At 40.4% G+C, this 22947-nt stretch overlaps 1 protein-coding gene and 1 long non-coding RNA gene across 3 annotated transcripts; one reads left to right on the forward strand and one right to left on the reverse strand.

The window, feature by feature from the left end:
* Window positions 1–261: 261 nt before the first annotated feature.
* ptenb (phosphatase and tensin homolog B) lies at window positions 262–21686 on the reverse strand. 2 transcript variants are annotated; one of them, XM_007540986.2, is made up of 9 exons: window positions 21083–21686; window positions 14274–14358; window positions 12257–12301; window positions 10484–10527; window positions 10164–10402; window positions 8899–9040; window positions 8429–8595; window positions 5383–5628; window positions 262–5153 (listed from the first exon to the last, which is right to left on the reverse strand). In XM_007540986.2, exons 1-9 carry the CDS (start codon window positions 21162–21164, stop codon window positions 4965–4967), a joined length of 1239 nt encoding a protein of 412 aa, XP_007541048.1. In that variant the 5' UTR covers window positions 21165–21686; the 3' UTR covers window positions 262–4964. The 2 variants fall into 2 exon arrangements, with proteins under 2 accessions (XP_007541048.1, XP_016520876.1); XM_016665390.1 differs by lacking the exons at window positions 10164–10402; window positions 10484–10527; window positions 12257–12301; window positions 14274–14358; window positions 21083–21686 and adding an exon at window positions 9619–10157.
* On the forward strand, window positions 10534–11997 carry LOC107834297 (uncharacterized). Its single transcript, XR_001660082.1, has 2 exons — window positions 10534–11526; window positions 11563–11997. It is a non-coding gene; the product is annotated as an uncharacterized LOC107834297 (long non-coding RNA).
* Window positions 21687–22947: the final 1261 nt, after the last annotated feature.

The following is a 22947-nucleotide window of genomic DNA, read 5'->3' on the forward strand; positions in this document are numbered from 1 at the left end:
TGAAGTTCTCAGACATTACCACATTCTACATGGTTTCATTCTGTTCTCAGAGAACTGGATCAAAACCTACAGAATATGGTGCATGCTGGGAGCTTAACCGCAGCTTCAGGGCTTGAGCCAGCACGACAATAGATCTTGGAAATGCTTTAGTTTCACAGCTTGCTTCTAACATCTGCTATCACATTCAGTTTTTTATCTATCTTTTGACTTCATGAAGATCAATAAGAGCTGTAGCTTTTAAAGAAACAGAAAAGCGCCATTGGTGTTTATAAATAGTTTATTACTTTACAGTGTTTTTGTTTTTGTTTTTTTTACATTATAAAATGGGCAGTGGCAGATAAAAGAGGGGAGGGGTCAGAATAATGTGTTTGTATAGTAACAACTCAAAGTGTCACAGCAACTCTGCTGTTTGACTTCTGACTGAAAAAAAATAAATGTTTACAAAAATCTTTTGAAGCTGATGGTTCCACAACTCAGAACTCGTCAATGTGTTACTGACAGTCATTCTACAGGAACAGATGTGATTGAAGGTTTTTATTATTTGGAACTTAAAATATCCACTGAATCAGATGTTCCAATAAAGCTGAACACTGGTGTCATGAAATGTACAGGTCCAAGCACCAACATACAAACAACACTTTGCTAATCAGCTGAACAAAAATTGCTGACTGGACAACCAACGACCACTTCAACCCAAAATCACACAAACATCCAAGTGAGCTTTTTGTTGCTATAAATGGAGATTGAAATGGAATCTGAATGGTCAAGTTTTGATTCAAACATGAGCAGTGTGATATATCATGTCTTTGAAGACATGATACTGTCTCCTGGTCTGTCTGATAAAGTCAACTCACCCAGTTGATTTGACCGTTGATACCTCTGATCCATGTAGCCCACCCAAAACCCATTTCAAAAGTCCAGAACCGACTTTTCAGAGCAGGAATCAACCCACCTCTGACATATGAACTTCCTGAATGAGCTGCAGCTTAGCATCTGAAACCCAATGAGATGGGCTGAAGATCCAGAACAAGCAGAGGTGTTGTCTTGGAGCTCATCGCTGTTCATACAGGGAGTTCTGACAGATGATTCTGCTTCCAACTGAACACCATACTGGTTCCAATTCTTCTCAACAAATCTAAACATTTGAGCATCTTGGCTGAGGATGAGTTCCAAAATACTTTAGGATATCAGCACCTTTAGGAAAGGCCATAAATTCATCCACCTGATGCTTGTCAAAAAATGAACAGCTGGTCAATGTTCTTATTTAGCTAATTCTGCCTTAACTCCTCGTGCCAGGCAGTTTCCCTTACAAAGTCCAAATCCCCTATTAAAATATTAACCCTAACCCATTAAGATTTAGTTTTGGAGTGGAAATAAGGCTCCAAGAATCAATATGGAACGCTTCCTCATTGATATAGGGTTGGAAATTTGGAAGACTGTTGGAAAAACTACTTCCACAGCCCTCAGAAACCTAACAATTTTTGTCCAGTTGTCAGTTCTCTGTTTTCATATCCCTTCATTCGACATATCAAACCCTTACCAACAACGGACAGAAAATATACAGTCCCCTCCTAAAGTATTGGAACAGCAAGGCAAATTGCTTTAAAATGTTTGGGTGTAACATCAAAACATGTACATGACGAGTTCAGAATGTCAACTTTTAATTCCTGGTTTTTACAAGTAGACGTGGTAAGTAAATTTGAATATCTCACTATTTGTGTTGCACCACAGCATTTTTAGGTGAGCAGAAGAAACAAAGAAACTTAAAGTGAATAGTATTTAATATTTGGTGGTATAACTCTTATTTGTAATGACTGCCTCAAGCCTGTGACCTGTTGACATCACAAACTGTTGCATTCTTTGTTTGTGGTGCTATTCCAGGCTTTTGCTGCAGCTTCTTTCAGTTCTTGTTTGTTTCGGAGGGTTTCTCTCCCAAAACATTTCAGGAGGTGAAATGCATTCTCTTTTGGGTTAAGGTCAGGTGATTGACTTGGCCAGTTTAAAACCTTCCATTTTTTTCCTCTGTTGAAGTTCTTTGTTTTGCTGGATGTGCGTTTTGGGTCACCGTCCTGCTGCATGATAAAATTTCTCCCAATTAGTTTGGATGCATTTCCCTGCAAAATTGGCAGACAAATGTTTCTGTACACTTCTGAATTAATTCTGATGCTACCATCATCACATCAATAAAAAAATAATGAGCCTGTTCCAGAAGCAGCCATGCATGGCCAAGCCATGAGATTACCTCCACCATCCTTCACAGATGACCTTATGTGCTTTGAATTCAAAGCAGTTATTTTCTTTCTCCAAACTTTGGCCTTTCCATCACTTTGGTAGAGATTAATCTTGGTTTCATCAGTCCATAAGATTGTGTACCAGAACTTTTGTGGCTCATCTCTGTACTTTGCAAATTGCAATCTGGCCTTCTGATTCTTACTACTAAGTGGTTTGTATCTTTGGGTATAGTCTCTATATTTCTTGGAGTCTTCTTTGAACAGTGGATTGTGATACGTTCGCCCTGCACCGTGGGGTCAGTGATGTCACTTACTGATGTTTTGGGATTTTTATTCACAGTTCTCCCAATATTTCTGTCATCAGCTACTGCTGTTTTCCTTGACTGGCTTGTTTGCCATCTGTTGCTCAGTTTCTTTCTTATTCAGAACAATCCAGTTGTTGTGCTTGCTATGTCCATTGTTTGGCCAATGGGCCTGATTGATTTCCCTTCTTTTCTCAGCTTCAAAATGGCTTGCTTTTCTCCCATAGACAGCTCTCTTGTCTTCATGTTGGTTTATGCTCTTCAACAAGAAATATCTAGCTAATAGGTTTAAGCATAGGCCAAAAAGTAGACTAGTCCAGCAGAGCTATTTAATGTTTGAACAATCAATGTTAAAGGCAACACCTGGTCAACAAGGAACACCTTTCAATCACGTGTTCCAATAGTTTGGCTCCTTTGAAAAACAAGTGGGTTCAAACAAAGGGTGGTACATGTTGAATTGTTTAACACATGTAAAACCCAAATGTTTTGATATTAAACCCAAATGTCTTCATTGTTCAACAAAAACAAAGCAGTTTGCCTTGCTGTCCCTTTTGGAGGAGACTATCTGACCCTGAGAGAGAATGTTCTACAAGTTTCATGACCAGTGAAACATCTCCAATTAGACAACTTCAGTTTCCATACATCTGAACTAAGGCTCAAGAGTCCTTCATTGTCAGATACGCTCCAGCTCAGTCAGTTTCCGTGTGACCCAATCTGAAGACTGTGCATAGCAAACATTTACAGCACTGATGCAACAAAAGAGGAAAAACAATATGGAAAACTAGGGGAGGAAAAAACTGACCAGAGTCAGGCTCTAAACTGGAACACCTCTAAGTAGCTTCAGAGAAATTTAAACTTGCTGTCTAGATTACATGATCCCAGTTTGACATTACACATAAAAAAATCAAAGTTAAGCACTTTGAAATGCCTTGTTGTTGAAAATGTGCTATATAAATAAAATTACCTTACCTTAAACATCAGAAGCACTTCTGATTTGACAAATCTGGCCCATTAGGAGGCTCTATAATCGGACCTTCTGAAACGTTTTAGCACCAGAAACCTTAAAGGAAACCAGGTGAGCTGTAGTGACACTCCGGGGGGTGAGGCACAGCCTTCTTACACAGTTTCAGACTAGTCATTCTAAAGACCTCAGGTTCCTTCTCAAACCTGGATTGCATTTCCAGAAGGCTCTGTAGCTTATATGATAAGTTCATGAAACTAACAGAAAGCTGCCAAACAACCAGAAGAGCTTTTCTAGCTGGATTGAACATGCTCAGGAATATTTACAAGGCTGAAGCATCTGGAACAGGGATGGTTAGAGAGATGAGCTTGTTTGCCGTTTAGGTAAATGACAGAAGCCAGAGGAAAACAGAATACACTTTCTATACCTGGGATTTGACAGACTCCAACAGCTGATTGACAAAATGCCAGTTGATTTGGAATAGGTTTCATTAACAGGGCTGGAAAGTCCCTCTGAGCGACACATCGCCACAAAGACAAGGAACCTCAAAGATTATTACCATTACAGAGTCCTGGGGATCCAACACTTCTGAACTAAGAAACACAAACACATACTGTGCCAACATAAAGGTTTGGATCAAGCTCAGCTGGAAATCCACAACATTATGTCAGGAGGACATCTTAGGATCAGAATCCAAAGCTAACCTTAAAGATTTCCTGCTCTCACTAGTAAAAAAAATTCTAAACCAATGGTTAACAATTAGCCAGAAAATCTGCAAACTAAAATATCCTGCTGTGATCTGGACTGCTTTTCATCCTTCAACAGAACTTCCTCAAGCTGCCTACCAGAGCATTGGGATCAAACTCAACCAGAGGCTCTAATTTTAAAACTTCTGGATTCAGATGTGCATCTGGGTTCACATCTAAATCTTTTTTGATCCTGATCCTGATTGGATTATGATCAATTTAAAGAAACATTTCAATAGGAAAGCAGCTGACATGATTTTGGACAAGAATTTAGTGCTCAAGAATTTAAAGAGAAGAACCAAAGCCGGAACTCAGACAGGACAGAAATGGAAACAAAGTTAGAATATTTTTGTTTCCAAAACAAAAACATTCTTCTGGAGGAAGGAAAGAAAGATGAAATAAAAGATTCTAGTAAAGGTTAGGTTCATCTCAATGAAGAAAACCTCTGACTTTGTGAGATTCAAGTTTTACTCGGTTTCTGTTGAAATGTCCCATTCTGTGCCCCAGCCACTTTCAACTGCTCACCCCACCATGATTGTTTGGTTGTGCACCGAGTAAATAAAATAAGTTTGGTGTCATTATCTGATCCAAGCTCTTTAAACCCAGAGTCCACAGATCAATTCTGGCCCAGACGTCTGGTTGAATACTGGTCTCCATTCAGTGTTCCTGGCCTTGTGTATTTATGTACACGTTTACACTGAATATGTGCATGTCTGTGTGTGTGTCAGACTTTTGTGATCTGACTATGGAGATCATCTTCGAATGGTTCGTTCTCAGGGTCTGAGTCTGTAGTGTCCGAATAGCGATAGTGATCCGGCTCGTTGTCACTGACATCTGGTGTCACTGAGGTCGACATACTGCACGTGTCACAGTTGGCTCCTTCCTCCACAGTCTTTGTGAAAAACAGTTTGACCTGAGGAACAGAAATAACAGGAATGTTCTCAATGAGCAGAAAAATCAAATGTTCCTGCATGCACCCAAATGAGCAATGATTTATTCTTTATTTATATTTTAGTTTTCCATAAAAAATCTGGAAAAAGTTACAGAATGATTATCCAAAAGTAATTCAGAGAACATCTGTGAAAAGTGGACGTTGTTTTCAGTCTGAATAAACAATGACTGAAGCATCAATCTGGCTCTACCTTAAAGTTTGGGGAGAAGTTCTTGTTGGCTTTATCCTTATTGGCTTTATCCAACTCATTCTTGTCAAGTGTCAGAACCAAAAAGTCTCTGTCGGTGGTTTCACTACCCATCATCAATTCTGGATTCTGAAACATTCTGTCAGAAATATCTCGAAGTGTTGGGAAGCTACCATTCTCCAGTCTGTCTGAGGACTCCTCTGGCCCTGGGATGAAGAATGTGTTGATCCAAAAATGGAACATCTTTTCCTATAAGGACAAAGAAAGAAAAGTACCAGGGATCAGTCAGCTGAGATGGTTTGTGTTGTAAGATCAGGTGTTCACAGTGGTGAAGATTTAACCTGAGCTTCATCACTAAGAATGCCTGAAGCTCCATGCAGAAACTCAAACTCAGATTAAACTGGAAAGACAGGAGTGGGGGAATGTCCTGAAGAATGTAAGAACATCTGGAGCCGGAAAAAATGAAAAGAGGTTCTTATCCTAATTTTGGCAGTAGAAATATATGTTTACCCAGAACCTCTGAAATTAAAAAGAACCCAACCAGAAAAACAGCTTATTTTTAAACAATATTCCTAACCCTTACTTATTAAGTTGCAGACATTTTACAGCTGTTCTGATCCGGATCATGTTCTAGCTGCAAAACCAAACACTTCCCCAACTCTTCTGGGGGAATCCCAAGGCACTCCAAGGCTAGCCGCAAAGCAAAGTTCCTCCAGTGTATTCTGGAGCAGTCTAGAACACAGCAAGGTCTATTCTAAACTCAGTCGTGTTGCTAAAGTGGGTTGGAAGTGCCTGGAACACTTCACCTGGGAGGCGTTTTGGAGGTGTCCTAACCAGATGCCCGAGCCAATTCAACTGGCTCCTCTCAATGTGAAGAAGCAGCAGCTCTACTCTGAGGCCCTGCTGGATGACCAAGCTTCTCACCCTATGCCTAAGGGAGAGGACAGACACACTGTGGAAAAACTTCATTTCAGCCACTCCCCAAAGCTTGTGCCCATAGATGAGGATGAGGGTAGGAACATGGATCAACTGGTTAAGCAAGAACTCATCTCTTGAGCTCTTGAAGTGAGGTGCACCTCTTGAAGTACGCTCAAGAGGTGCACTGATCCTCATCCTGGCTGCTTCGCATTCAGCTGCAAATTGTTTCAATGAAAACTGAAGCTCACAATCTGATGAAGCCAATAGAACCACATCATCTGTAAAAAGCAGAGACACAATCCTAATGCCACCAAAACATATCCCCTTTTAACACCTTGGCTCCACCTAGAAATTCTATACATTAAGATTGTGAACAGAACTAGTGACCAAGGGCAACCTTGGCAAAGTCCAACTATCACTGGAAACAAGCCAAAGTTAATGCCAGCAACGTAGTATTAAGTTGTATAGGGACTTAACCTAACAAAAGGCGTGGTACCCATACTCCGGAGCACCCCCTACAGAATTCCAGAGGGACCCAGTCGAATGCCTTCTCCAAGTCCACAAAATACATATGGTTGGCAAACTCCCATGTGTCCTCCAGAACCCACTAAGGGTGTAGAGCTGGTTCAGTGTTACACAACCAGGACGAAAACCTGGTCGTGTAACACTGAAAGGAGTCTTCTGGAATCCGAGATTTGACTAACCAGCAAACTCTCCTCTCTAGGACTCCTTTTCTAATTCAGAAAGATCAAATTATCTCAGTTTTAAAACCAACGAAGTTGAGAGAGCAAGTTCTTCACCATAACATTCTTACTAGGCCTGTCACGATAACAAATTTTGCAGAGCGATTAATTGTCTAAAAAATTATTGCGATAAACGATAATATTGTTTCAAGACCTTTTGACACTGATTTAATGAAAATGAGGTAATAATATCTGTGATTTCCCGCCATAGATAGATGCACTTTATTTTCAAAAAACACATAACACTGGAACTGATAAACTAAATTAACAAAACAACCAAAGATAAAAATAAAATTAACAAAAAACGTACTTGAATAAAAACTAAACAACATAAAACCAAAGTGGAAATAAATACTGCATTCAACCAAAAGAGTGCAGATTATGAAGTCTGTATATTGCCTTTCAGTAATCACTAGATTTAAATAGAGAAGATGGGCACATCTGACTACCTAATGCAATAGTTCACACTACACGATGTTTTGCCCCTATTTTCCCTTTACAACAATCTTAGAAAGTTGGCCGATCTAAGATTGTCGCCGGTGATTTCGTAACCGATCGTCCTGTTGTGTGATTTAGATCGTCGTGGCCGCTCCGATCTAAATCAGGGGTTTTCCCCACTGGGAGCCTTAACCCTGAATGTGACAGGTAGACAATCAGAAAGCGCGGATTCTCCTCCGTGATTTCTGAGGGGAAATTACGGAGGGGAATCCCAAACAGCTGACATGGCGCAACCCAAAATCCAGTGGACATTGGAGATGATATGTGGAAACAACATTAATATTTATTCAACGTTTTGTGCAAAGAATATAGAAATGACAAGGAGAGGAGTTGGAGCCAAATTGCTACCGCAGTTGATAAACCCTGTAGGTTTTCAGCTGTTCTTTGTTAACGTGACATAAATAGGTTATAATGATTTTCATTCAGTCAGGATTTTATGCTGACTCCAGCCACATGCATCACAGATAGATTCTAGTAAAGCATTGATTAATGCCTGGTCTTAAAATTAGTTAACTGGACTTGTAGCCATTATTTTGTGCCCATGTGGCTGGACACCACACGGCATGACGAACCTGATCGATCCGTTGTACCTAGGATTTCTGTCAGCTGAAGTGTTTCTCAGGTTTTGAAAATGGGCCGACAACTCGTGTAGCGTGAGCTGGACATTACACTAAGGAAGGGAGGGTCAGTGGAGAGCACCGGACCTGAGCCTTTTTTTCATTCAGTGTCATTAAGAGGAAGAAAAAAGGCAGAAAGAGACGATAAAGCCGATAATTAAAATGAGGTGATAGGTTTAATTTATCCTGCGATTAATTGATTTATCGTTTATCACGACAGGCCTAATTCTTACCATCTCCTCTTAACCTTCTTCACCATGAACTCCTGCTCACCTTCTTCATCATCTTGTTTTGCTTGTGAAAGAACTCCACCTTGATGTCTCCGCAGACAGGTAGTGGCTGAGGGAACTCAAACAACATCAGTTTGTCCTCCCTGCGAGTATAAGCAGGGTTGTAGGTGTGGATCTTCACTTTTAGCTGGTAGACCACGAAGTGAGGGTCTAAAGACACAAAAACACCTGAGCGTCACTCCCTTCTTCTAGATTACATAATGAACTGAAATGGAACTCGAATATGGTCAGCAACTGAACTGAGAACAGTTTGGGTCTGGGTAGGGACGTAGAATTGAGACTGTGTCGGCATTCAGGACTAACCTTGGCTTGGGTCTGATTCTAGAACTGAAAAGTGTCTGGAAACAATATTACATTTCTAACATGATCTCAGTACGAACTAAATCGTCCAGAAACTAGGACTCTGGATTACGAAAGATTAACCAGGGTCTGGATCTGGTTTCTAGAACTTACTGCATGTACCAGCCGTGAACATGGGGATGGTTTCGAACAACATTTTGTGGAAGAGCAGTGCCACAGGTTTGTAGTGCAGCCGGTTCCTGAGCAGGAAGTTGTAGTAGATGACGTAGCGTCGCTGGCTGGGAATGGTCACACCCTGAACACACACAAAGAATAGCAGCGTCAAGATTGGGTGGGATCTGGTGGGATTTTCACACCAGAAAACCTTTGGTTTTGATACAAGTGGACACCTTTGGTCCACTTGTATCATTCAGACCAAAACGGACTTTATTTTTTTTGTTTGGTGCAGTTTACTTTCACATTGTACTTTTTGAAAGTGAACTATATTTTGTAAACAAAGCCATGTCATTGATGATTGTTGCTAACATTTGATAGAAATGATGAGGGGCGGAACAGAGCACAGACCCAGAAAGAAAGAAAACAATCATGCAAGTCCTGCATGCTGAATTTATGTTGTACGCATTAACATGTGCTTGTTATTACAATTGCAATACAATTTTGAATGTCAAGAGCTGGTCATTCAACTCAGGTTTCGCGATGTGATATTTCTAATTTTGGAACCACGTCAGCAAATGCGTGCTGCTAACTTAATAAGCCATGACACAACATGCTGGCAGCAGCATTGCTAAGCAGAAGACAATAGATCAGGTATGATTTCATTACAATTAGTACATGCAGTAGTCGTGTTAGCAACACTGAAGGGCTCATTTTTACCATGATGCCCAGCAACGGTGTCTCGAGAAGTCCAAAAAGACGTATGTTTCCTGTAGTTGGTTCAAAACGAGACAGGTCTGTATTCACTCCAAAAGCAAACCGAACCAGTGTTAGTTTGAAAGTGGACTCAGACCACTAACTCAAAAAATGGGTCTCTCTCTGTTTGGGGAGCACCAGGTTCCACTTGAGCATATTTACACCTGCACAAAAGGTTCAAACCCAATAGGAAACGAACTCTAGTCCATTTAAAGCAGAACAAAGATGGCAGCTCAGTTCAACCAGCTGCAACCAGAACATAAAGGATCATAAAGATTCAGCTGCTCATTGTTTCTTTCTCCTTATTGTTAAACCTCAAACCTAACACACTTGGCAGCTCCAACTTTATTTGCATTCTGACCTGATTCATGATAAGGAAGAGAGATCGGGAGAAGGATCAAGGATGTTGGTGTAAACTCAATAACCCAAAGGACACTCCTGCTTGTAACATATGGCAAACACACGTGTTTTCATCTTTACCTGGTCTTTGCTGTTCTTGACTTACTGACCTTCTTGTCTCTTGTCCGGACCTCTCCATAGAAATCTAGGGCCTCCTGAGCTTCCTGGAACTTTCCTCGGTGCAGCAAGTAGGCACAGATCATGACTCCAGTGCGGCCCTTTCCTGCCTTGCAGTGGATGGCAGCCACATGATGCTCATCTTCACTAAGCCACTGATCCAAGTCCTCACAGAATGGCTTGATTAGCTCCAGCTGGGGCGGGTTATGGTCTTCGAATGGATACTGAGCCACTGAAACAGAACTGAGTAGTTAGTAAGGATAAATACAAAAACTGGTCTTCCAACAGGTCAGAGGGCGGGGGACTGTCTCACCTCTACAGCTGAACTTTGAAGTGTCATAGTGTCGCTCTGCACATCTAAGGAAATAGGGACGCTTTTCAAGAAACTCAAAGACATTGTACAATAATAAAATTAAAAATAACAGTAATAAGAAATCATGGAAATGTTATACATTAAGAAAAATTGTAAAAAGATGGGTCTTGAGTGTAGAATCTGTATGAAATCTCACTTTAAAGTTGACTTGCAGATTTCAAAGTGAGAAGGTCAGAACAGTGACAGATGGTGACAAGGAGTATTTTGAATTCAATGAGCTTAGAGTTAGGGAGCCAGTGTATATTTTGAAGAACTGGGATTATGTGGTCATGGGAGAGGGTGTGAGTTAAGGTTGGGCGATATCCAGGATTTTCCAAGCCAATATTCGTCAGTCTATCAAATGACGATGGGTGACATATTCACGCAGGTGACCTTTGGACTTTTTTTTGTGTGTGTGTGTAACAACAAGTAACCTAACAATGATTTGCCAGCTTAGAACACAAAAGTAAAAAAAAAAAAAATGGAGGAATTAGTTGCCAAAAAAAAGAATACAAAGTCACCTATTTGGGATTGCTTTGGCTTTAAACAGGATGAAGAGGTAAACCACAGGGTGTGGATTGCAACTTGAGCAGTTTCGAGTTGCTGCAGCTCTAGCAAGCTCTGAAAAAGTTTTTCACTAGCAGAAATACAAAACACAGTTCAATAAAAAAATTACCGCCCCATATGGACACAGGGCACCTTAGCTGTAAATATTTCTCAAAGGAAAATGCATAAAAGACGTTTCCAACTGATGTCAAATAGCAGGTAAACATACTGGTCTGTGGAAAGCAACTCTTTGAGAGGAGCCAACATCAGCTTGCTTACCTAACCACATATTTGTGGCTTGTGAGACCACAAAGACATGAGTGCAGCTTCTGAACTCGTCTTCAGATCCACTGGTAAAATTGTTAACCACCTGCGCAGGCTGCACACAGTGCTAAATTCAAAGTAGGATTTCATGACATGCTTGTTTCCTTTATAAAAGCATTTCTAAAATTTATCTAGTTCATCATTTATCTAGTTCAGTTAAATTCAAACAGGGAAACATTGCAGAGTTTCCCTGTTTGAATTCTGCATAGTTTTTGGGTGTTTACATCATGTATTTATTTTGAATGCATCAAATCACTCAAAAAGAAACTGTGGCAGGGATTTGTTTTTCTTCTTTTAATTTTAGTTTGTGTTTAATTTAGTATTAAACGGCATATGGTCATACAAATCCAGAAGCACAATTAAACTAGGGAAAGGCCAGTCACCCCTCATTGTATTTCAATAAATGTAATTTCTGAAAATAGGGTAGTGTATTTCTGTTCCAGGTTTGGTAAATAAATTGCCACTGCAGTTGGAGGCACTTTGGGGGAAAAAAAAACTGGAACGGCAGTAGTTGATGGTGTGCTGCGTCTTTTGGCTTCAATCAAGAATTGTTACTAGTGTAATAAAAAAGTAACTCATAGGCAAAAAAAAAAAAAACACCTTAAGAAGAAACAACCAGCAAAGGGCGCAGTCTTTCATCGATGGTCAATAAATTTGTCCAATCGCCCAATATTAGTACGCGGTTGGGCGGGCAGCTGAGTTTATATGAGCTGGAGTTTGTTTGTTTAACACCTCCATAATTCCCTTAGGAGGGAAAATCTGGAACGAGAAATCTTTGACCTCTAAACGTCTTTACCAGGAATGCTCCTAAATGTGAAGGGATCAAAAGCTGAACCAGGCTAACAAGAGGACAGTAGTACTTACAAGTTATAGATCTTATAGTGATTCTTGTGCTTGGAATCCAAGAACCTAAAAATAAAAATAAGTCAATTAGGTATCATAGATCAGTTTGAGTTTCTTCAGAGTGGTTTCCTCTTCAGAGTTTCTCTCTCAAAGTGAATATGATCTGTTGCAGTAGTGATGTTCAGTCTCTAAAGCCGGATGCTGTCCCATGTGTGTCACAGTCCACACCACCAGAGGTGAAGGTCCTACATGGTTAGGGCAGTGGTCTCAAACTTTCTCCTCTTTTTTTTTTTTTTAACTGAACTGAAACACACCAAATTCCACAGCACATCTACATGATAAGGTTGTCAAAGTCAAGCTAGCATGGCTGACCCACTTCTCTCTACCTCCATATATTTTTTTTATTATAACTTTTTCCTACAAAAACTAGTTGCTATCTACTTGTGGTAGTGTTGACAATTAGTGGAAAAGCAATGCATCCCTTATGTATTGTGTATATTTAAGATTTAGTGCACAATGTTAACAGCTAAAATCAATGATGGTTATCATCAGCTAGCAGTCTTTTGCCCTCCAACAGGGAACTGGAAGATGGGATCTTGCACACATGGCATCACATTGCAATTCCACACAATTAGTGCTTTGATACTAATTGTAAACATTATCACAAGTACCAAGGGTAGCACATTTCACCAATCAGTGAAAAGTTTTAATTAGAAAAAAAAATAGAGACGAAGAGGGAAGTAGGTCAGTTATGCTAGCTCGACTTTGACAACTTTAACATGTAGATGTGCTGCAGAATTCAGTGTTCTTGGTTCAGCAAAAAGAAAAAAGAAAAACGGCGAGTTGTTCTTCAACAGTTTTTTCGCATTATGTCCCCTTTACTCTTGCGCACTGCACTGAATTAACAATACCTACATCTCCAGGTTTAATTTTGTTAAATGAATTGTAATACCGGGGCAGCGTGGTTGAGGATGGCAGGTAAAATGATTCTTTTGCTCTCCACCGTTGTCCACATACGCAAAATTTCCAGAAGAAAGTGATAACATGGAGAGTGTCTATATCTGACATGCTGCATGTTATTACACTTTAGAAACTACTATGATTGTTATAAGCATTTGATTTTAAGATTGGCAGTCTCTCCTCTTTATTTTTTCTTCTGTGGTATTGTTTGTTAAATTGTGCCCCTTATATCCTCTCCTTTTGTGATTTTGTCCTGTTGGTGTTGGTTGCTTTTTTTTGTTCTCATTGTCATTATAATACAGGGTGGCCCACAAAAAAGTAGCCCGCCTTCCTGACAGAGTGGCCACCAAGTTGCTGGACTTAACAACTTGTGACTTTTATCTGTGGGGCAATTTGAAGGGAAAAGTGTACGCTAATAACCCGAGAACTTTAGAGCAATTGAAAGACAATATTCGTAATGCAATTCAGAGCATTGGTGCCCCAGAGTTGCGTCACGTATATGACAATATGTTAAGGCGCACCTAAAACTGCATTGACACACAAGGGGATCATTTGTCATTTGAGTGAGTAAAGATTTTGGTATTTCAAGTTCTTTCTTTCTTTAAAGAAGGCCGCCAGTAATACTATAGTAACGCGGGCTACTTTTTCGTGGGCCACCCTATATATAAATCCATCCCATAATGTGAATATATAAGTGAAGGTACGACTGTATACATTATATCACGGTCACTAATAACCAGAACAACACAGAAAGGATTTGGTTGCACAGAGAGGTAATAGTTAGAAGTTACATTGTCACAGTGCAGAACTTATCTAACTGCACATAGTATGATTATCACATGATCCAACTAGCATGCGACACAGTTAAACCCTCCCAGTTTAACAGTTAATGTGAAAACATGGAACATACAAGCATCCAAAGTTCTTATTTATGACATATTTCTTTTTTGAGAAAGTTGTTAACGAGGCAGATGTTTGATCTCGGCTCTAAAGCAAACCCACAACACCTCAGTTTGATTTTTTCATAAAGCTGCTTTGTCTGTGGCCCAGCTGTGTTCTTGTTCTGTCTGTGACTCACCGAACAACATCATCGATATTGTTCCTGTAGACGCCTTCAAGTCGCTCAGCGGGAAAACCCATGGCAATGATGTTGGGATAGATATCTGATTGGTAAGTTCAGGAAAGTAACCTGTGGAACAGCTCAGAGAAAAGTTTCTAAATTGGCAAAATAAATAGTTTACAACTCATTCTCTTAACAACTCAAATAATTCACAGTGTTGGTCTCACATTCATATTATATAAACCATGATAAGCTCTCAGCTCCACTGATTGAAGCTCAACAAAAACTTTAATCAATATCCAGGGCGTGGCAGAGGTGGTCCCAGCCTGTGTGGCATTAGGCACTATTGATATTCAGATCCTCTGGTTGTAAGAGCGAGGGTGGGTGGGTGTGCTCATGCTGCTCCCCACAAGATGCCGGTTGTCCCAATCCGATTATGTGATCGGAAATCGGGCCAATCACATGCTTTCAAACTGATCTGAATCAGGCGTTACATACCGATCAGGGATCAGATATACACATATTGATTCTAAACACAAATGGGAATAAATAAGACTATCAAGCAGGGGCGTGGCACGGGGTGGGAAAGTATTGTGGTATTTTTTTTTATTATTGTTTTTAGCAGTAAAAATTAAATGTTACCCCTCCCAGTCCAATAAGCACACATTCATATTTGCCCTGAACCCCCATGTATCTGCGTTAAATGGTTCGTTCCTGCTTAGCATGCTTGACAGTGACGTTTTCAGCAGCAGTCAGTATAAGACAAGAACGACTGCGGCAGTTACTATGCTGCCTAGAAAAATAATAAAGTCAAGTTTAAAAAAATAAAAAATAGAGATATAAGAGAGAGAAAAAGACGAGTGTCTATTTGTGACAGTTTTTTTTCCAAGAGAGGTGAGTAGACTGTGTGAGATTATCAACCACTTAGCATAGTAAGCTTAGCTACAGACTACTGTTTGCCTCCATAGCATTTAATGAATTAAGGAAAAGAAATACCAAGATATTAATATATTTAACTTGTCCCTGTACTTTTTACCACACTTGAGAAAAGGTGAGTCAGTCAGCAGCAGCTCTAATCCCCGATACCAACATAGACCCCTTACCCCGTCCCAGTGAAAAAGGTGAGCAACACTGTATCCAATGACAACCTATGTAGCATCATTCCAGGGAATCCATAGGGATTTCTGTATCTTTGCTCTTTTTAAAATTACGCAACAAAAACAATATATTTGTTGCTGACAGAAATTCAAACAATCTTTATAAAATGATTTAAAAAAAACAGCCTCCTGTCTGGACTGCAGTCAGTCCACAGTTTTACCTTAGCTTGCATTTAAATTATATATATATATATATATATAGCAACATTCCTCCTGACCTGTCCTCCTGACCTGTGCAGCTTTAATTTCACTTTAATTTAAGTGAAATTAAAGCTGCAGTATGTAACTTTTATAAAATGTATTGTTCTACATATTTGTTTGAACTGTCATTGTGTTGTGACAGTACGGCATGAGAAATAATTTGTGAAAAAATTATTTCCTCTGCCTTCTCCCAGTGCTCTCTAGAAACAACCAATCAGAGGGAGGAGGCAGGTTTTAGCACTGTCAATCACAATCTCATGTGGCTGCTCATCCTCCCTCCCCCTTGTTATGCTGCAGCTAGCATAGCACAGAGCTATGCAGATTCAAACTGTGAATGCTCAGTCTAGTTAACATAGCTATCAATGACGGCAGATAAACAGTGTTCATGTGTTAATAAGTTGTTTCTCCACCATTAGCACATTTAGCAGTGAGTGAATGAAGTTGACTGACAGCACTAAAACCCTCCTCCTGGTTCTGATTGGTTGTTTTTGGTCATAACGTTGCATTATTTTAGCTAGAAACAGTAGTTCAGGGAGGAGGTGGAGGAGATTGTTTTCACAGATTATCTGCCTCATAACTGTCATGACATGATGGCAGCTATAACAAATATGGAGAAAACATATTTTTTATTAAAGTTATATACTGCAGTTTGAATAAAATGCAACTACATAGCATTTTTTTTTAGAAGTCTGGATTGCTTCATATGTATTTTGCACGTTGTCTGAGACTTGAAAGTGGGAAGACGTTTCAATGAGATAAAAGTAATAATAAAAAAAATAAGCAATTTATTGTATTTATTGTATTGTATTGTATGCAGACTGTTGCAGGTAAAATTCACAAGTAGTAAATATTGTGCTAGTATCAGTATTGGACCAAAGAAAGCAAGGCAGTTGCAATGAGATAAAATTATGCAAGCCTTTAAAATTATGATGCTTTTGATGGGTCAGATAGACTCAAGAAATTTGTAACAGTAGTTGCGCAGGGTGGGGGCCCAATCTAATTTTTTGTCATGGGGCCCAAGATTCCTGGCAGCGCCCCTGCTGCTGAGGTTATGTGGTGGTACAGAATCAGAATGTCTCGAAACAACACATGCGCAGCTCATTGCAGTAGTGATGGCTGTAAGGCGAAGCAGAACACAGCATTAGCTTGGGAGCACTTTTGCCAACTTAACAACGATGTAACAGGTAACTTTTCAGACCCCTGGTTAATTTATATTTTTTTTTCTCCAAAAAAGTGACTAGTGAAAAATCTTTGGTTTTTTGGGGACTTTGCTGACAAAATGGGAAAGCACCTTTAGTGCTGCAGTGACATGAGCCCCTCCCTCCTCCGAAGCCCTTACTGGCTCATCATGCAGTAGAGTGGAGGAAACTCCATCCCGTTTCCACATTCCAATGGAATTACGCACAGAGCTGCCGGTGACCCCGCTCTGGATGAAATATAATGTAAACATAGTTTTTATGTTGTCCAATGTCTTTTTGAACTAAAACTGTTGCATCCAAAGGTACCTGTACTTGATTTACACTGCCTGTGTTCTGTTAAATGATAAATAAGGTGGATAAAATAAAAAAATAAGGGACAACCTGGATCTCCACATTCCAATGGAATTACGCACGCACAGAGCTACCGGTGACCCCGCTCTGGATGAAATATAATGTAAACATAGTTTTTATGTTGTCCAATGTCTTTTTGAACTAAAACTGTTGCATCCAAAGGTACCTGTACTTGATTTACACTGCCTGTGTTCTGTTAAATGATAAATAAGGTGGATAAAATAAAAAAATAAGGGACAACCTGGATCTGTTTCTTCACTCCTGCATTTTTTTAAATGTAGTTTTGAAGTACCAGATCAGGTCTGGATATCAGCAATTACTCAAAATCAAAGAACTCTGAGGCAAAAAAAAAACCCTAAAATGGAACCTTATTGAGGGCTGCAGGGAACACCGATGGTTCTAAAAGCAACCTTCACACTATTCTGTAAGCAGCATCTGTAAACCAATGAGCTTCTTTTCCATCATGAACAGGACTGAAGTCTGACAATTACATGAGGTTAATGTACAGCATTCCTCCTGCACTCTGAGCAGAGCAACTCAACACCAAATAGTTTAAATTCCTTAAACTATAGTGCTTCCATCAATTTCCTTATATTCCCTTCCCAGGTATTTCAGAGAATTGATCAGAATTTATGATCAGCTCTCAGGAAGATTTTATAGAATCAGCCTGAGGTCAGATCAAACCAGACATAGTGCCTGATACAACCGCTGAAGAAGCAGAACATCAGTACATCCATTTCTTCTTGTTCTGTCTGGAATAATTACAGTTTTTCTGGAGCTTACTAGCAGCAAACATCGCAGTTCAGCATCTGTGGAGTCACATTTCAATTTACTTAAATCCTGGCAAAGGAAAAGTTTTGGATTATTTATCCAACTTCTGAATCCATTCAGATCTACTTCATTCTGCTGCACAGCAGCACCACCTTCAGTCAATTTCATAAACTGCCTTTCAGACAATGCTCAGTCAGACTAGAAGGTGGACCCACAGACACACAAGGTAATTTTAAAACCAAACCAACATCTGAGTTCTGATTGTATGTTTGGTTCCGGATCAGGTTTCCTCTGCTCCGCATCAGATCACTGTTTGCTTCAGCCATTCTGAAGGTAGCAGAGTCTCTGCTGTGAGGAAACATTTTAAAACCAAGCAAGGAACACCTTCTATTTTATTGAATCCTCTGGCAAGAAACTCATCCTGCTGTCCTGGAAAAGGAGGACCCAACTTTTAAAGCCTGGATGGCAATATTGACTGATACGGTACATTCTCAATGACAAACTGGGAGATTTTGAAAAAATCTGGAAACCAGAGAAAAATCTGCCTCCAAGAGGCCTTGCAATCACTTATAAAAGAGAAAGACAATTAGAAATGTACTGTACAAGCTGTAGTCTTACTATGCCTAGATAGCACTCACTAGGGGGGTTCCATAAGGGGAAGTGGGTGATGTTATCCTTCAATGCCCTTGTCTATGTTTTTGGTTTGGTTGTTTTTCTTGACCTTCTTATATTGTGTTTATTGAAGGACAAAAATGACAAAGGCAGTAATTCCATCTTGATCTCTGCTCAATGGGAAGCCTTGCAATAAAAATATATTTTTGCAATATTTCAAAAATATTGTAAACTAGACCAGAACCCAATTTACCTGAGCCAGAGTTTCCTGAGCTGCAACATGACCCTAGTGATCAGAAAGCTGTGGCTTGTCAGCCTCTGTGCAGACCGAACTGCTTTAACGACTGGAACTGCACGTCCACTTATTAAAACATATCAGACAAACAAGAGAAATACACAAATGCACACGTGCAAACTGAGTTGTAAACTACTCTCATTTCTTTTTAATTTCCTGAATGTGATTCAGGCTGAATCATCAAATGGAATTTCTAAATCTGCAAACCAAACCTCAACAGGATCTGTATGGAGGAATTTTTCTGCCATAATTTGAAAGCACACATTTCCAGTCTGAAAGCAGGATTTCATGTCTTTTGTTCTCAAAACTTTTAATACTTGGGTTTACATTTTCAGTTTAAAAGCAGAACTTCATGTCTTTCTTCTCAAACTTATAAAGCTTGTGCTCAAAACTTCTGCTGTCTTTCAATTATTCACTGTGCTTTCTCAAACCTTTCTCCTCACACTCAAAACCTCTCTGCTCAGATCAAAACCCCGCTTGTAAACCTCTCTGCTTCCTTGCGAATTCTTTCCTGCTTGCTCTTAAAACAAAAAGTACAGTTGCCTGGCAACCTCTCGGCCAATAGAATGACGGTGTTGAACTGGGTGCGTTTGTTTCTTTCTAGTGGGTGTGCCTGTGTGGCTATTGATTGTAACAACCTGTGCTGCCCGCTGGATGTAGGGAGAAACGACAACATCAGCTTTTTGCTCCGTGTAACAACTTAGAGATAAGGAATTTGGACACATAGTCTACGATCAATTGCTTAGAATTGACTTACATGACACACAGCAAGTCTGTGTTGTATTCCTCTTCCTCATTAAAAATCTGCCAGCAGTGTGCTACTGATCGCTAACAGCCTAATGGAGCCAGAAAATGGATTCACAGAACCAACCGTGTTTCAACTTAGAAAGATAGCATGTTGTGACTAAGTTGACTAATTTAGAGATACAAATTAACCTGACAGTTATGTTTTTAGACTGTGGGAGGAAGCCGGAGTACCCAGAGAGAACTCACATATGCACAGGGAGAACATGCAAACTCCATGCAGAAAGACCCGGGGCCAAGAATTGAACTCAGGACCTTCATGCTGCAAGGCAACAGTGCTACCAACTATGCCACTGTGCAGAACAAAAGACATGAAATCCTGCTTTCAGACTGAAAATGTGTACTCTCAACTTTTGGCAGAATTCCCTTATTAACCTCGCTGGTTCAGATCCACAAACAATCCACACATAACAATGTACTGTGCTTGGGAATAACCCGGCATTACAGGATATTTCTCTTCTTTAACGCACCATCAGTGTGACCAATGTAAAACAGAATTGTGAGAATGTAATGCTGTCTGCAGATCATGTTCTAAAGCACAAGAGCCCCATCTGACTCATTACACATTCCTATCCCGAGTTCTCACAGTATTTCCCCAATTCATATAATCAAGACCAGACTGTGGAACCTTGTTATTTCTGTCTGAAGGTCTCACCTCAAAGTCCACCAGGAGCTGACATCTCCACTGATTCTATGGTGGATTTACTGCCCCATGATGTAAATTAAGGAAGAAGAGGATGCTGCTGCATCATAAGATCTGTCTGAGTGATCACCTGACCTGAAGGGCAATGCTACGATGAAGACTAGATTCAAAATTCATAAATCTTTCTGCTTGGTTCTTCACATGCCTTTTTTCCCAATAAAACCATATAAACTGTGTTACTCAACAGGTGAGTTCAAACCTTTAATGAAATAAAGTCATTAAAAAAAAATCATGCTTGAAGGTCATTACAACTACTTGAGAATGTGTCCTGCATTAAAGGGAAATTGCATTTGCCGTTTTCTGCTGTGACTAAAGCATGAACCTTTACCCGCAGAACATGCAAGGAGAAAAATAATCAATTTAAGTCCACCAAAAGCTGTGCTCCTCCTGCCTAAAGAACCTGTCACCTTAACCCAATGGAACCAGAGGACAACCAGCTTAAGTCCCACACTCATCTCTGGAACTTCAAGCTGATTTCATTATATTTCAACACAACCGGGAAGGACATCCCTCCCAGCTGGAACCCAAAGAGGCTTTGCTGAATTTGAAAAAAAACGTTTTCCTGCTACAATAACCAATCTGTGACTTCTCACAATAACACTGCAGCTATAAATGGTATATAAATACAATATATATGTATTTGCAGTTCTGTCTATGATTCTGCAGTTCTAATGTAAATGTTGCGTTTTTAATGCAATTATGTGGGGAGTCCCACGCTAACAGGTGAAAGATACAAGTGAGGTCCAGATCAAACCCATCCTCCTGATACCGCCGCTTGTTCCTACTAACAATCTCCTTGATTAGATTAGCAGCCATAGTTCCCAGAGGTCCGTTAACCAAGCACCAGGGCACGGCTGGGAGCCCCCGATCCCTCTGTCGGCTTAGGACAGATGCGCTAACGGCGACAGCTAGCTAGGAGCTAGCTCCTCGCTAGTCCTCCAAGCTCCACAGAAATTATAGAATAACACTAAAAATCCTCCGAAAAATATTCTCACAGCAGTCAAAGGCCCGAGTATCTCTCCGGGTTCCGCAGCAGCAACCGGATGCTAACCGTCCTGCGTGTGGACAGCCAGCCCCCGGCCGTCGGCGCTGCTTTCTGGGTCAGCTCAGGGGCTGCTCCCTCTGTGGGCCCGGATGTTCAGGTCCCCCCGTCCAGACACAGAACCACCGCGTCGCTCGCCAGTGCAGACCATAACCTCCGGACAGATCCAAGGGAACTGTTCCAGGCCTCGGAGAACTGCAAAGATGCAGTGATTAAATGCAGCAACGCGGAGAGTAAAACAATCTCCGAGCAGCGGCCACCGAGCGTCAAGTCCGCGGCAGTATGAAGGACATTCAGTGGCTTTCAAAATAAGGGATCGATCACAACAAGAATTTTACTCTTGCAATGTAATTTCTAAACTGCGTAAATTTTCCTCCAGCGTAAATCATTAATAAAATTGCCTTTTTGCCTCCTTGTCTTTTCTTAAGTGCATTTGAAGAATTGAAACCAACAGATTTAGACTATTTCCTATATTCTATATAAACTTCGGTTACGTCATGCCACATGCTTTTATTTTCTACAAGACAGACATCCTGTTGCCGCCTTGTTCAAAATAATAGAAAATCAGTGGTTCTCAATTATTTTGTGTCATGTAATGTTCTCTCTGCCATTGTTGCCAGAGAGTCCAGTCTTGTACTGACGTAGGAACAGACCAGACGGATCCAGACGCAGACACGTTTCCTTGGCAACAAGCGGAGTGGAGCTCCTGCAACGCTGTTTTCGGAATATGGTTCTGTTATGGCCCTTCACCTTGACAGCATTGGATCACCTACGTTACCTGGACGTGAGATGGATTATGCTTTTATAGTATCTTAAGGTTGCCACCCGTCCCTTCAAATACGGAATCGTCCCGTATTTGGCCGTTAAATGTTGCGTCCCGTATTGAACCGATACGGGACGCGATTTGTTCCGTATTCTATAAATGTCCGATAGACACACCTATCACACGCATATCAACACTAAGTGTAACAATAACGACCAAAACAAAACACAGGAAATATTAAAGTCAGCTAAATTGTCATGGCGGGAGCTACACGGGACCCCAGAACGCTACGGACCAACGCTGTTGTCACGGTTGCCTAGAGACGGACACTATGCAGCCGCGGTGAGGTGCTGTCAACCCGCGTCTTTTTACAACGTCCTCGACCCGACTGTTCACCGTACTTAGAAGTAAAACCTCTCATAAAGATACAGACGTGCGAGGGAAGACGCAAATCCTAGGCTGAATAATGTTAGTGAGAATGAACACAGGCAATTAAAAAAATGTGTCCATCGTGGCGCAGTGTGCTGCTGTATGCATGGATCAGGAGAGGAACTGCAGACCCGTCAGAACCTAAAACACTTGACATCAGCGTCTCTTCATCCTTCAATCATCTCCCGAGGCTGATATGGTACAGAAGATTTTGCTATGAGTAAGTTTCTTATTGTGCTTTTACTGGTTTGATTATTTGCTTATTTAATGTATAATAATAGCAGCCTAAATAATACAAATGGTCATTTAAAGAACAAGACATACAAATAGATTAACACTAAATACATACATATTTCCTACTTTAA

This window comes from Poecilia formosa, unplaced genomic scaffold, assembly GCF_000485575.1.
Source record: "Poecilia formosa unplaced genomic scaffold, Poecilia_formosa-5.1.2 Scaffold578, whole genome shotgun sequence".
NCBI lineage: Eukaryota > Metazoa > Chordata > Actinopteri > Cyprinodontiformes > Poeciliidae > Poecilia > Poecilia formosa.